Source organism: Carassius carassius, chromosome 17 (assembly GCF_963082965.1).
Source record: "Carassius carassius chromosome 17, fCarCar2.1, whole genome shotgun sequence".
NCBI classification, from domain to species: Eukaryota; Metazoa; Chordata; class Actinopteri; order Cypriniformes; family Cyprinidae; genus Carassius; species Carassius carassius.
In genome coordinates, this window is record NC_081771.1 from 26,029,966 (window position 1) to 26,046,369 (window position 16,404).

General features: G+C 38.5%; 1 protein-coding gene across 1 annotated transcript in view; it reads left to right on the forward strand.

The window, feature by feature from the left end:
* Positions 1-449: 449 nt before the first annotated feature.
* Positions 450-16,404, forward strand: part of LOC132161423 (dedicator of cytokinesis protein 9-like) — a 115,264-nt gene continuing 99,309 nt past the window's right edge. Inside the window, exon 1 of the mRNA XM_059571451.1 lies at positions 450-887. Coding sequence (XP_059427434.1) covers positions 771-887 — 117 coding nt within the window. The 5' untranslated portion in view covers positions 450-770. The remainder of the gene's footprint in view (positions 888-16,404) is intronic.

A 16,404-nucleotide genomic window follows, 5' to 3' on the forward strand; every position in this document is an offset into this window, starting at 1 on the left:
TTGTACTGCATTGTGTGTTTTCATAATTGAATCCGGAGATTATGGATACATCTTTATGACTGTATACTATAATGACTGTACAGTTAAGACTATAATGTAAGTTCATATTTAAATATAGTATTTGAATCTATTCCTCGAAGGTAAATAACAGGTAACGTATTGTAAACAGTTAACCTATAATATGGTTAATTAAAAATACGTTGTATTTCATAGTAGCCTGGCTTTATAGAACCTATTGTCCAGTATTTCCCTGTTGCTCTGCTGTTTAACAGAACTTGCCTTTTCGTGATGTCTTAAATTGCATAATAAGTTTTATAGCGTTTCAACTGAATAAATACTAACACACACATCAGTTCAATATGACATATGCTTTTACATGGAAGCAGTTTAGCTCCTTGGCTCCGCTGAGTTTCCGAGGGAAGGCGTTGCTGTTCGCGCGGGAGCTTCAGCACGCACTGACACGAACAGCGGTGCGACACTGGCGCGGAGCGACGCGGGACTCCGGGGAACCGTGGCTCACTGTTGTAACAAGGAACGCGTTACCACTCTTGTTTCCATCCGACGCTGCGAAAACAATCCGAAGTGTGTAGTTTGGTAGAGGACCGATGACCCACTCCGTGGTGTTGTTTACTGTAGTGACTGGGAATGCGTCGCTGCATCTTGTTTGTTGAGAACAGGTCCCAACTGAGGACTTCCTCGCAGGACTGCGTACATTTTTGTCTATAGACATGTAATCATAGAATTCAGCTTTGAAACACAAGCAAGGTGCGATGGCCTCTTCGGCTCAGCCCGAGACACGCAAGTTCACGCGCGGTCTGAATAAGCCGGGCACCGCCGCTGAGTTACGGCAGAGCGTCTCCGAGGTGGTGCGCACTTCTGTACTGGTGGTGAGTGAAGTTCAACCTTAAAGTCTGCGTTTGATACAAGTCACACTTTTATTGTATTAGTGACTTTCTGTTAACAACCTTTGTCATTTATTCACGTAATGACCTAAATATGAAATATGGGACAGGGCTATTAACGGATTTCAGATGGGGGTAACTAAAAGGTAAAGACAGAGAATCAGATACATGTCAGTGAGGGCTCAAACGTGTTTTAAAGCTCATAAATTGAGCACCTGCCACCTGTCACGTCATCATCATCTTTTTCAGCCATACCTCTTTGAAAAAAATAGTTTTGCATCAGTGTCTTGACATTTAATTGGGATTGTATTGGACTGGGAAAAAATGGAATTAAAGGAAAAAAATCCTTTTGGAAGGATTCTGCTGTGCTTTAAGCTGAAATGATTATAGCAGCCTTACTTAACAGTTGACATGTCGCCCTGCATTACTTCATCTCTCAGAACAGGAGAAGGAGTCTCAGGAGTGCTGTCTCTTTATCTATTGCCTGTTATGCAAAAAGGAGAGTTCCATCTGGAACTAATAGCCTACAGGAGCTGTCTGATTCCACCATAATTCAGGTGTTGCCTTACTAAAGTAAAACTTGAATACACATGAAAGCGCCAAACTGAAGTTTGCCATCCTCATTTTGTGCAAAACACTCTTTTGTGCCAGGAACACCATTTAAAGATCAAGGAATTTTGTGCACTTAAATGAATAGTTAACCCCAAAATTCTGAAAGTTGTTTAACACTTTCCCACATACCATTGCAAACCTATTACGATTTATTTTCTCTGTGGAGCACAATGTCAGTGGTCTTCATCCATACAATTAAAGCTGAATGGAAAAGCTTTTAAAAGTATAAATATACATATATTTACTACTGGTAAGATTTTTATTTTATTTTTTATTTTTTTTATTTTAATTTTTTAGCAAGGATGCATCAAATAAAAAAAAAGTAATTTTTGACTATATAAAGACTTAACATTGACTTATATTGTTATTATACATTGAAAATTATATTTCAAGTAAATACTATTCTTTTGGACTTTATATTCATCAAAGAACCAATATTTATCATGGCTTCCACAAAAATTGAGCAGCACAACTGTTTTCAACTGTGATAATAATAAGAAATGTCTCTCAAATCATCTTATTAGAATTATTTCTGAATGATCATCATATGATGCTGAAGACTGGAAAAATGACTGCTGGAAATTCAGCTTTCCTATTACAGAAATAAACTATGCTTTAATTTATCCATGAGCTATATTCCAATAAGTGTATTAACATAGAATATGAATGTTTTATTGGAGTTCAAATTAATGCAGCTTTAGTGAGCCTAAGAATCAGCTTTAAAATAAATAAATAAATCAATAAATAATACAAATTTACGAAATCTTACCAACCCAAAAACTTTTGAATGGTATATGACTAAAAACCACAATACTGCCATTAAAGTACTTCATAGAACTATATTGAGGCCTTAAATAAATCTACATGAGCATTTGCTTGTATTTCTGTGTGCAGATGTTGATGTTTAGTACTTTGCCGCTCAGCTTATTGAAATGTTTTGAGCAGATCGTGACTGAATTAGTTAGTTAATCTTTACCTGTGATGTAAACTTCACTTCATTTTGTGCTTTTATGGTAGTTTTTGTCAATTTTAGACCTTGACAGCCCAGTCCCTAGTGATTCTTCAGGATATCTTTGCTTGTGTTCCTCAGTAGACATACAGGTTTGGAATGGCATGAGGATGAGTAAACTATGACAAAATCTTTTTTAAGATTATTTATTGCTTTAAAGTGATGCTGAATTGTTTTAGTTTTAATGATTGTTCTTGGCCTCTTAATTCACTTTCATACTCTAAAATGTTTTTTTGTAAAATAATTTATAAGAATTTAGACGTTACATGCTTAATCTGTTACCATTATGATTATTAGCAAGGCATAAAACCCAAGGATTAAATCAGAGCAACTCTTCCTTCATTTAGTGAACTCCCAAGTACTTTAAAATGCTGTTATAACTACTTCCGCAGTATATATACTCTCTGTGTAGCCCTGTCCTGCTACTGGAAGGCTCAGTGACAGTTCCCTAGATTTGTGGGTCGACCCACAAGGTTTTGAATCAGACCAGTGTTTTTCTGTCCAGCTAGTGTTGCCATGGTTACTTATGGTTCAGCGATTAGACTTTGGATTTAGCCTTTTGACATCAATTAACTTTGGCTGTGTGACTTAGTGCTGTACATTTTAATGACATCTTTTATTATCATACATGTCGAAAGACAGAAAATAAACAGATGGTTTATAAACTGTATGACACACACACACACACACACACACACACACACACACACACACACACACACACACACACACACACACACACACACACACACACACACACACACACACACACACACACACACACACACACACAAACACTGTTTCTTAAGTGTGTTTGTGGTAATGACTGGTAAGCAAGAATGCTGGGGTCCGCTAATGGAACTTTGGGTCAATGGCTCCTAATTTGTTTTCACATATTTTAGCTCTCAATCAGAGGAACGTACTTTATGGCCTATTTTTCTCTTTCTGGTGTCTCTGTGATCATTTTTCCCTGCTTTCTTGTTCAAGTGAAAACCCATCTGATCATTATTCTTAATGTGTCACTCAAACAACTTTAGAGGGGATGGAAATCAGGCTGTAAAATTAGGGGTCTTAATTTGATCCCCCAAAGAGCACATTTTTGTACAGGCACAATTGCTTAGCTATAATGATTTTCATGGATCAGTGGCATGATTCTCATTTTGTTTGTCTTAATCTAAGTTACTCAAAAATACATAAACATATGTTGCAATGGCTAATTCATCTCTTCTATGTTTTTTTGTCTTTATTCAAATTCATTTTTGGGAGAGTGTGAAGTAGGGGGATACAACCCTCCTTATATAATAATGAAGAAAAAGCCTAATTAAAGAATTTTATTCTTAAAAAAAAAAAAAAAAAAGTTTGGTTTTTATTATTATTTTTTTTTTTTAAAGAAGTCTCTTATGCTCAACAGGGCTGCATTTAACTGATTAAAAATACAGTACAAACAGTAATATTATAGAATATTACATTTTAAATAACTGTTGTCTTTTGACATATTTTAAAATGTAATTTATTCCTTTGATAGCAAAGCTGAATTTTCAGCATCATTGCACCAGACTTCAGGGTCACATGATCCTTCAGAAATCATTCTGATTTGCTGCTCAAGAAACATTTTTTTATCAGTGTTGAAAACAATTGTGCTGCTTAATGTTTTTTTTTTGAAAACTGTGATACAGATTTTTTTCAGGATTCTTTGGTTTATACAATTTTTTGTTATAATGTAAATGTCTTCACTGTCCGTTTCGATCAATTTATTGCATCCCTGCTAAATAAAAGTATCCGTTTCTTTTTAAAAATCATACTGAGCCCAAATATTATGAATGCTATAGTGTAGTTTGACTTAATAATTTAATTGTTATTTCTTAGGAGAAAGAAATATAAAACTGCTCTACTGCTTATTAATATTTAAAAAACATTTATCCCTTAATATGATTTTTCCTTATCTTTATTGTGGACACTTAATATGACACTGACCGTCCTGCAAACACATGCTTAAACTATAGATTAATTTAAAAGCTTCAGAGACTGATGAGTTCTCACAAGCTCGTATATATACACTTATTTAAGCTGCTTGTCATAAAAAGCCTGACATTTCCAATCACAGGATAGATTTTGTGACTAATTGCTCCTTTTTTTTCTGTGTACATTTAAATTTGATTAACATTGTGGTTGAAGATAGATTGTGTGACCAATCGCTCCTTATATTCTTTGTTTCCTGTGTCTGTTGTGAGATCAGCTAAATGAGGATAGGTGGCCAGGGGCATGAATGTGCATTTGGATCAATATGAGGGTTACATTTCAATTACTGGCCTACGTCCTCCCCAACACATGCATCAGTAAGCTAGTGCAGTTCATACACAGTGGCAATCACACAGCTGTCCATGTCTGTTTCTTTCATAACGTTTGTGTGTGTGCATCTGTGTTCTGTAACAAATATCAAAGGCTCTGCCCGTGGTGTATGTTACCATCCCAGATGGACTACTACTGGCCCTGCTTGTGGACAGCATACGTTAGATTGAACTCTTACTATTACAGATCAAGTTACTGAATAATCATTAACATTGGAGGAAATTTCAATGTAATTGTCACCAAAAGCAATGTATCATATTTTGTATTTTATTTCTAATCTATACTTTTGTCCATGTAATACAGTGTGAACTGTTAAAGCTTAAAAGAAGTTTGTAATACTTTTCACTTGATGTATCATTGAGAATTATAATTCTAAATGTGTGTAAAATGAAGTTGCCTGGCCTCATTAGTGCATTGGTGGTTGTGTAATTGCTATGTGTGTGTGTGTATGGAGCAGGTGAGGCCTGCTGACTGGATATCCACTACCATTTATTATGGATGAAAGCAGCTTGGGTGTCTGTTCTATTTTTAAACGCTCTTTGTCCTGTGGGCTTGTTAAAGGACACTGAGAATCCAGTGATCATGTGATCTATATTGCCGGGATGGTATGAATGCTGAGCTGAAAGTCACAGAATGCTGAGTGATGAGAGGGTTGATGACATCTTTAATCACTTACTGTCCTGGAATGCAATAAGTTTATGAAAAAACACTTTTGTTTGTCTTGTGATGTAACATTTGATTCTGACTGCTTAGGTTTAAATGAATAGTTTGGTCACGCTTTATTTTTTAGCTCCAGTTCTCGCTATTAACAAACCATTAACTAAGAAATTTTCCTGAATAAACTCATAATTTGCTGCTGCTTAGTACGTTAGTTAATTTAGGTATTGGCTAGAATTAGGGATGTAGAATATGGTCATGCAGAATATGTGCTTTAGAAATAAACAGCAATATGTTAATATCAAGGCATGCTATTTAGCAACTAGTTAATAGTGAGAATTGGTCTCTATACTAAAGTGTAAAAATGTATATTGTCATCATTTGCTTACCATCATGTCATTCCGAACTCATGTTTTCTCTTTCTTACATGAAACACAAAGGAAGACTTTTTTACTGACTGTTGACAAAGAACACGATAACAGTAAATGAAGATGGATGCTGTCAAACTTCAGTAATTGCAAAGAGGCAACATAAAAGTATCATTGTTTAAGCCACTTTGTCACTTTGTGGGAGGAACACACCAATATTTAAGTCGTTAAGTTAAATGAAAATCAGCCATTGTTTTCAGATTTGATTTGAGATCAGTGATGCTGAACACTGTTGTTGAGTTATTATCATATAACGTTTCACAATCCAAATTTTAAGTTTCAGTAATTTAAAAATGTGGTACAGCATCAGGGTAAAAATCAAGATATTGTGGCCTTCTTTTTTTCCCTCTTGTTTTTGTCTATTGTAGTGATTTAATTAACTGCTTTAATTATTTTTTGGGTTTACCTAAATTGCAAAAGGAAAGTGGACACAATTGGATTGTAATTTGGAAATGTTTATTCAGGATAGTTTTTTTAATTCGTAAAATCTTTGCTGCAAGACATATTAGATACTCTATGGTTTTTGACGCCCCTGATGGTTCTGCTGAGGTGTGCGGCTGTCTTAACTTAGTTTACAGCAGGAAACAGGCTACAGCAAACGTCAGAGAGCAGCTCATCTGAGAGAACATCATTGCCTCCTTCTCATTAAATCCTGCTACTGCTGTAAACAGCAGGTCAAGCCTATTCTGTGTAATTGGTCCACCAAGATATTGATGGTGTTTAGTTTGACTGCATTAGTGTGCTTGTGTTAAAATGTCTAGGTACACTGTGCTCTTAAAAGGCAAAAGGATACAGTTTTTGTATAAAACGAATAATTCTTAGTTTCCTGAACTTGCAGTAAATCATAAAATGCTATTGTTTTAAATGCTGACAAACTTGTATTGCTTCCTCTGTAAAGACGCATAGTTATTGTCATAGAGCTTGACTGTTTCCATGGCAATGTTCCCATCATTTTACAGCTGCCATCAATTACATCATTAACAACTGAAGAAGAAAGCTCTGGAAAATGACTCTTCCAGACACTTCATCTAATGATTTTCCCTTCTTTGCATGAACTTGTGATGTCTCAGTGTATAGTGCTGTGCTTTGGTGAAATTATTGAGACCTTTTTTTTTTGTGAGACTCACAGATCCACACTCACCACACCACTGGAAAATCTATCAAGCCCTTTTTTTATTGTGGAAATTTGTCTGACGTCCATGCTGAAAGTGAGGGAATGGAACTACTACTGAAAGATTGAATTCTCCATTTTTAGGAACTTCTCTCTTTTTCTCTCCCACTCACACACATATGTATTCTTACTTAAAGGGATAGTTAACATAAAAATTAAGATTCAGTTATTATATAAATCACCTTTATGTCACCTTTTTTTCTTCTGTGGAAAATATATATTTTTTGTGTGTGTATATATCTTTACAAATTTCTTTTTTGTAGTGACAGTTAATATTGACAGTGGTATTAAGAACCAAACATTAAAAAAGGTTCAAAAAAGAAAGAACAAAAATATTTTCTTAATAAAAAATAACACTAAATGGATTTGGACCAATGTGTGTCACAGCTAATGCAAATAGTCTTTAATAAATCAGATCAGATGGAAGGAGCCAGGGAGGAGACAGGAAGGACTCGGAGGAGGCAGGTGGGGCCCAGGCCACTGCCATAATGGTGGCCCACGGGGGAGCCAACAGAAGGAGGCGCCATGGTGGAGCAGGGGCTAATGGCTCCAGGGAGCTGACCAATAAGCAGGGATCCGGAAGGCCGTGATGGAACAGAGTGACAGAGGACCAAGGTGGAGCCAGAGGAGAAGAATGAGTCTGACAAAGCCAGAGGGACGGAGGGACGAGGTGTAGCTGGAGGAGTGGAGTCCCGAGGTGGCGGATGGTCGACGACAGACCAAATCAGAGCCAGAGGGATGATGGAGCCCGACGGAGCTGGCTGACTGATAGCCCACGGTGGCTGGCTTAAAGGGCTGAGGCGGATTCCAGGACTCGTATGATGGAGGCAGAGACTGAATTCAATTCAATTTTATTTATATAGCGCTTTTTATGATACAAATCATTGCAAAGCAACTTTACAGAAAATTTATGTTTCTATAATATTTAGTAGTAGCTTATCAGTGGAGACTCAGTTTATGTACATATGGCAGAAACAAATGGACAAATAAAGTAAAGACGTAATCAAACAGACGCCAAAAAATATTAACAGCAATTATTATGATGCAATCAAACTTATAACAAAATTTGGTAGCTCTGATTATAAGATGCATTATTTGAATGCTTGGTCAAAGAGATGTGTCTTTAATATAGATTTAAACAGAGAGAATGTGTCTGAACCCACGAACATTATCAGAAAGGCTATTCCAGAGTTTGGGAGCCAAATGAGAAAAAGCTCTACCACCTTTTGTGGACTTTGATATTTTCTTGACCTGGTAAGGACTTTAGCTGCTGCATTTTAGAAAATTGTTTATCCCCTAGCAGTGCATTACAATAGTCCAGTCTAGAGGTCATGAATGTATGAATTAGCTTTTCTGCATCAGAAACAGGTAATGTTTCGTAGCTTGGCAATGTTTCGAAGATGGAAAAATGCTGTTTTTGTAACTTGGGAAGTATGATTTTCAAAAGACAAGTTGCCGTCTAATATAACACCCAGATTTTTGACTGTAGAGGAAGTAACAGTACATCCGACTAGTTGCAAATTGTAATCTACAAGATTGTGTGTACTGTTTTTTGGTCCAATAAGTAATATTTCTGTCTTATCCAAATTTAATAGGAACATTTTTTTTGTCATGCAATCTTTTACATTTTTAACACACTCTGTTAGCTTAGATAATTTGGAAGTTTCATCTGGTCTCGATAAAATATATAGTTGAGTATCATCAGCATAACAGTGGAAACTAATCCTGCATTTTCTAATAAAATTGCCAAGGGACAACATGTATAATGAAAATAGTAGGGGACCTAGGACAGATCCTTGTGGCACTCCATATTTTACTGGTGATAAATGAGATGACTCCCCATTTAAATAAACAACGTTGTAGCAATTGGACAGGTAGGATCTAAACCATCTTAGAGCCTACCTTGAATACCTGTATAGTTTTGTAATCAATCTACGAGTATGTCATGATCTATGGTATCGAATGCAGCACTAAGATAAAGTAAAACTAGCAATGAGATGCAGCCTTAGTCTGACACAAGAAGCAAGTAATTTGTAATTTTAACAAGTGCAGTCGCTGTACTATGGTGGAGCCTGAAACCTGACTGAAATTCTTCATACAGATCTTTTTTTTTTTTTTGCAGTAAGGAGCACAATTGAGCAGACACAACTTTTAAAAAAATGTTTGACATAAATTGAATATTTGAAATGGGTCTGTAATTTGCCAGTTCACTAGGATCTAGTTGTGGTTTCTTAATAAGAGGCAACTCTTTCAGTAATGGGTACATGATCTAATAAACATGTTGTTTGTTTAGATCAGGGGTTCTCAACCTTTTGGAAGCTGGGCCCCCCCAAAGCTGGTTCATTGCAGTTGCACCCCATACTTGTTACAGAATCACGGACCAAAACAGTTTAGTTAGCGGCGTTTTTCTTTCTTTTTGGTTTTTGTTTTCTTCCCTTTCCCGGAATGGCGATTCCAGCAGTCCGTCTCCAATACCTGGAGCAACTGGACCGTTCGCTGGAGGACCATACCAGGGACTATTTGCGTTCTGGCGTGCCTTACACACTTCCCCGACCGCTCGCTCTCCAACTTCTACTACACCGGCCTGAGCAAGCGGTGTAAGGTAGCCTACCAGCGAACGGTCCCCGAGAGGATTGCGCCGCTTTCGTGGAGTGGGTGCTGGAGAAAAATGGATCTTCATGGACCATCTGCACCGCCGAAGAGGATATCTCCAGCCCCACTCCCGACCCAGAGACCAGCCAGCCACCATCCTGCCGCATGGAGCTAGAGCCCACCGCAGCCGCAGAGCCCGAGCCTATCACCGACAGGGAGCAGGACCTCGAGAGCGCGACTGACTAGGTGTGTGAGCCGGCAACACCGTGTGTCGTGGGAGTTTTAGTGGAGATCGAGGGCGTGGAGGAAAGCCCTGCCCACTCTTCTGCGACTGAGCGTGAGCTGTTTTCGGTCTCTGGAAATGATATGGAGCAACCTATGGACCTTATGGACTGGTCTATGGAGGTAATCCCTGAATTTTCTGTTTCTCCACTGGTTCCGTCCAGCCCTGATCCCCCTGTATACCCTCTCAGTCTCCCACTCCCACCTCCTCCAGTCAGTTCCTCTGCTCCATTTCCGCTGGTTCCGCCCAGCCCTGAGTTTTCTGTTTCTCCGCTGGTTCCGCCCAGCCCTGTACTTTCTGTTTCTCCGCTGGTTCTGTCCAGCCCTAAATTTTCTGTTTCTCCACTGGTTCCGCCCAGCCCTGAATTTTCTGTTTCTCCGCTGGTTCCGCCCAGCCCTGAATTTTCTGTTTCTCCGCTTGTTCCGCCCAGCCCTGAATTTTCTGTGTCTCCGCTGGTTCCGCCCAGCCCTGAATTTTCTGTGTCTCCGCTGGTTCCGCCCAGCCTTGAATTTCCTGTGTCTCCTGTATTCCGCCTTGGCTCTTAGCTCCCTCGTCTCCACCGTGGCCTGGCATCCCACCTGCTCACCGGGTCCCTCGTCCCTCCGGCTCCACCTACAGTCGTCGACCATCCGCCGCCTCGGGACTCCATTCCTCTGGCTACTCCTCGTCACTCCATCCCTCCGGACACGTGATCGGCTCGGAATGCATTTTCAATGTGCACACTGAATTTTGCTACATTCATTGCGGGACACTGAATGAAAATGCATTTAAGAAAAATAGCATTTAAATGATAATTTTGCCACAGTTTTTGCTTGAACATGTTATACATATCTAATCATTTCTGTAATACATTTTCATTTTAATTTTGCAACTTATAAAGCGTTAAAATTAGTAATTCATGAATTCATTTTACATATTAAAACTGGTGTATGAAATGGCAAATGAAAATGTAATTTTCATTTTAATTTTGCACCAAACGTTGCACAAATGTATTGGAAAATGTAAATGTAAATACAGAAATGCATTGTCATTTTACATATTGCATTGTCATTTTGCATATTACATCCCAAATTGAATATTGCTACCCATACGCTTCCATAATTCAATGACCCATTCACAAACATCTGTCTCATTCTTGATGAATCGGCCGTTTGGACGAATCGTTTAAAATGAATGACTCAATGACTCGCTTAATAAAACCGCATCAAACTTCAAAACTTATCAAAACTTTTTTTTTGAACAAACACATTTTAATTTTTATTCAGGAGTTATTTATATACAAAACTATACATTTTATGACAGTAGTTTAGTGATAAAAAAAGTGATTTTTTTTTTTTTTTCAGTTCTTTTTTTCCTCCTATCCTATAGCCTACTTGCGCCAAACTGGGAGAGTGTCCGAGTGCCCCACCGGTTGAGAACCAGTGGTTTAGATGCAGTGATAAGTTTATTTAGCTCTTCCTGTCCTATAGCTGTAAAGCACTGCAGTTTATCTTTGGGTGTGATGGATGAAACTGAAGTATTAGACGCTGTAGAATCTTCATTTTTTTATTGTATTTCTGAAGTTATCTATTTTATCAGTGAAGAAATTCATAAAGTCATTACTATTAAACAGTGAGGGAATATTTAGATTAGGTGGCATCTGGTTATTTGTTAATTTAGCTAAATAAAAACCTTGGATTGTTTTGGTTATTTTCTATGGGTTTGTGGATATGCTCGGCCCTTGCATTTTTTAGAGCCTGTCTATAGCTGGACATTCTGTTTTTCAACACAATTCTAAAAACCTCTGAGTTAGTTTTTCTCCATTTGTGCTCAAGTCTATGAGTTTCTTTCTTGAGAGAGTGGGTATTACTGTTGTACCATAGCACAGTACATTTTTGTCTAACCTTTTTCAATTTGATGGGGGCAACAGCTACTAAAGTATTAGAGGAGATAGTGCCCATGTTGCTAGTCATTTCGTCTAGTTCATATGTGTTTATGGCATAGGGTACACAGAGCAGTTGAGATAAATCAGGCAGGTTATTTGTGAATCTGTCTTTGGTGGATTGAACGATAGTTCTGGCCAGACGATAATGCAGAGCCATATATTTAATATCAGTAATACGCAGCATGCACAATGCATGGAAAGGGCCAGTAACATCATCACTTTGAGATATGATATCTATATCAGTAAGATCGAGTCCATGCAATATAATTAAGTCTAGCGTATGATTAAAATGATGACTGGGCCCGGTGATGTTTTGCTTGACTCCAAAAGAGTTTATTAGGTCAGTAAACACAAGTCTTAATGCATCATTTGTATTATCAACGTGAATGTTGAAATCTCCAACAATTACTGCTTTTTATAAATGGTAACCAAAAGGTCTGAAAGGGAGATCTGCAAATTCTTTAAGGAATTCTGTATACGGCCCTGTTGGTGTATACACAGTAGCCAGAGCAAGAGATACAATAGATTTATTTTGCATATCAGACAGTATAACATTAAGCAGAAGTATTTCAAATGAGTTAAACCTGTATCCTGTTTTCTGGGTAATATTGAGAAAATCATTATAAATTGTTGCAACACCTCCGTCCCAACAAGTCTGATGGGGCTCATGCTTATAACATTTATTTGGTGGAGTAGACTCATTTAGACCAATATAATAATTTGGTTTTAGCCAGGTTTCAGTCAAGCAGAGTACATCAAATCTATTATCTGTGATCATTTCATTTACAATAACTGCTTTGGGTGTGAGTGATCTAATGTTTATGAGCCCAAACTAAGGCAGTCATGATATTAGATTTTTCATATCACAATTATTGTGGCCTTAAGAATTCACCATATCAATATATCGGGATATATATAGAAACCTTGGGGGGGGGGGGGGGGTAATCAGTCAAATGTTTGTTTACTGAGTTTTTTTTTGAACATGAAGATACTGATAAACGCAGGGCACAAGACTCTGGCTTTCTCCATCTTTGCAGCTCCTATGAAATTAAACAAGAGAGAAAATACAGTCAAGTTCAACAGTATGATGAATATTAATGGTAACACTTTACAATAAGATGTCATTTGGTAATATGAATGTATTAACTATCACTAATGAACAATACATTACACAATTTATTAATCTTTCTAGTCATCCGGGGCCTGGCTTGCATCCTCAGCGTCAGATGCACCCAGGATCCGTGGTGTCCCGGTGCTGGAGTGAAGGACATCTGGAAAGATCGTGTCCTGGGTGCACCTGGCCTATGCAGAGAAACACACAGAGTAGAGGTGGTGAGACTGTTAGTAGCAAACTGTATACTTACCCTGTGAGCATCAGTCTTGGAGGTTTCCAGTGCGGCTCTCCGCTCTCTCAGCTGGGCCTGCTTCTGCACCAGATCACAAATCTGCTTCTCCATGGCCTCCAGCTCTACACTGAATGCAGCTTGAATGTTTCTTAACCTGCAGTAAAAGGTAGACACACATCCGCCATTTAAGCAAGTAACAATGAGTAAAACTAATGTAAACTGTGTGAATAGAGTTTTAGCAATGTATGCAAGGTTAGTGGCAACAACGCTGGCGATGCAAATGGGCTATAAGCTAAAAGCTGACACGGAAAACAAAATAAAACTAGTGATAAGGTGGCCTCAGACTGTTTTTGTTGTATAATACGATAGAGGATATATTCACACGTTATAGAAACGAAAATGGTGTATAAAATTTATTTTAAGATAAAAAAAAAAATAGACGATAGAGAATTAACTTGACAGAGCTCAAACTCAAAGCAACAAACAGAAAGTGATGTAATATAAATGGCTATTTAACATAATGGAGAGATAAGGGATCCTCCAGACACGACGCCGATGGAGATTTTACACCCACAGTGAGGTGGGTGGGAAATGCAGACAGGTAGAGGGTTCAGGGATGATGTGTGCTGCCCACACGCACCACATCACGACTCCCAAAACCAGGAGTGCCAGTGAAAGGTGAAAGACCTTCGTGGTCGTTTCAGGGCAAGCAGACAGTTCAGGGCAGACAGATAGTTCCAGGCAGGCAGAGCATTCAGACGGAGGCGGGAGAAGAGGGGGCATGTCTGCATATACAGTATCCATATTTGATTTCACTGAGCTCGGCTCACCCTTGGCCATGGTGCAGTGGGTAGAGCTTCCCTACGCTGTCTCGCTGTCCATGGTGCTCTCTCCTGTGGTGAGCACTGTAGCTAGCTCTCACACCTGGTCTGACATCACAGCCTCTGACTCCGTGGTGATCCTCAGCTCTGTTGCTCTCTCTGGCGATAGCTTGTCAGTTGTGGCTGACTCTCTATCAGCAGTGGGCTCAGGCTCTTGCTCCACACAGTGGGTTGATGGTGGGCTGGGTTCTGGGACAAGCAGCATTCGCAATCGGGGCCGGACACTCTCCGGAGGTCTCAGGGAGGTCAATGGGGTGGTGGCAGTTAGCCCCGATCTTAAACAGTGACTTCAGCATCTCGTCATCAAACGCGGTAGTGATGGCGAAATGGATGAATTCCCTCTTTGCGAAATCCTCGAGCATTGAATCTTGCGGTGTGCTCCATCAGAACAAAAACAAAAAGAAAAACTTTCAAAAATCGCAAATCGCTTATTATAACTTTTGGGTCTCTCAATAACAGATAAATAACAGCATTTATACTTACTAACTGATATTTGAAGTACAAAGATGACTGCACTGACAAAATAATTAAAAATATATATTTTCATGTCCTTCATGTCCCAAAAAATTAAAAATCTTTCTCTCACTTCCACCTGCAGGGTGACATCCTGTTCCAACCTTAGATAATTCCGGGATGCATTCTGGGTGTGTTTCTCTCGGTTATGGTTGGATTTTTGATAAACATGATGGTTAGGTTTGGACTTTTTTCATAGACATGGGCTATGTTTAAGTTAAGGTTAAACTTTAAAATGTTAAAAGGATACCAGTTCATTTTAATTTCTTGACATGCATGCTGCTGCAGCTGCCATTACATAATACTCATGATAGGGACATGGCATCAGATGCCTCATCAATTATTTTCTACTCTATGAAGTTCATTTTCTTTGTTTGTATTGTACATGAAATCCAGCATGAACTTCTCTTTACACACAATCTGCTCGAGCAAAACAAAACATTTAGAAAAAAACTATTATTAAATCCCACAACTTTAACCATTGTCATACTTTTTGGTGCAGCAAAGTTAGCTGTGGATTTTAGTGTGAGGTGTCATATTGAAGTTTTTCATACTGTTGTGTGTTCTCCTCTCACTCAGCCTTTTGAGAGAAGAAAAAACTTAGTTACAAAAAGCCAGTTGACTCAGGCAGGCCTAAGCGAGAAACCAGGCTGCTGAGAAGGGGATTTCATCTGATACCCTGTGAGGTTTGAAACAGTCTGTCAGATGAGAACAGCTCTGTCTCTGGTTTGCATGGACACAAGCACTGCACGTAAGCGGTCAGTCGAGCTGTCATTTGTGGTGAGAGCTGTTTTTCTTTTTGTTCCTTGATTTGGACGTTTTGATGATGATATTTACCATAAACGTTGTAACTTTAGTTACCTCAGCAGCTGTTAAAGGAACACTCCACCCAAAAATGAATCATTTACTCATCCTCATGCCATCCCAGAAGTACAGTATGTGAATTTCTTTGTACATATTTCTCATTGCACTGTGCATGATTCACTGGGACAGTATTCCAAATAAGAAAAGTCTGCCTTCATAATCTTTTTTGGCTGATGTCATAAATCCCTCTTACATTTTCAACCCTTCCCTGCATCCTGGCTCTATGTTTTATGTAATGCCCACTTTTTGCAATGAAGGAAATCCACATATATTTTTCTTTTTAAATATCTAGATTCACTTGGAAATATGATTGTGGGTTATAAGAACATATAAGAAATAGCGCAGCAGTCCTTAAATGTCTGTTTAAACTGGGCAAGTACTGCATCTTAGGAATGGTAAAATTCAATTTCATACCATGTGTATTGTACATGAGGATAATTGTGACTGATAAAGATTCCATGTTTGCTGAGGAGAGATGGTCTGCAACCCTCCTCCTCTAATGGATCATCCCTGTGTCAGTGCTTGCCTGTTGTGAAAAGGATTTCCCATGATTAAAGGAGTAGATTATCTCTCGAACTGGCGCCCTATATTTGTACAGTGTACACGGGTGTAAGATTAAGCAAACCAGTTAGTGGGTCAGACTGGGCTCACTGACTGACTAATTCTGGCTCTCTTACATGGTCATCTCTCATTCTATTCATTTATCGTTAACTTTTCATTCAAAATTCACTCTATGACATCCATTTTATAGTGCAATGTTTTCTAATTTTCCATCTGATTCTGAAACCTTTATTTTAGAGGAAAAGAATAAGGTCAATAGGTCAAATAAAAGAGACACAACAAGAGGGAAGCAGAGATAAGTTTATAAGACAC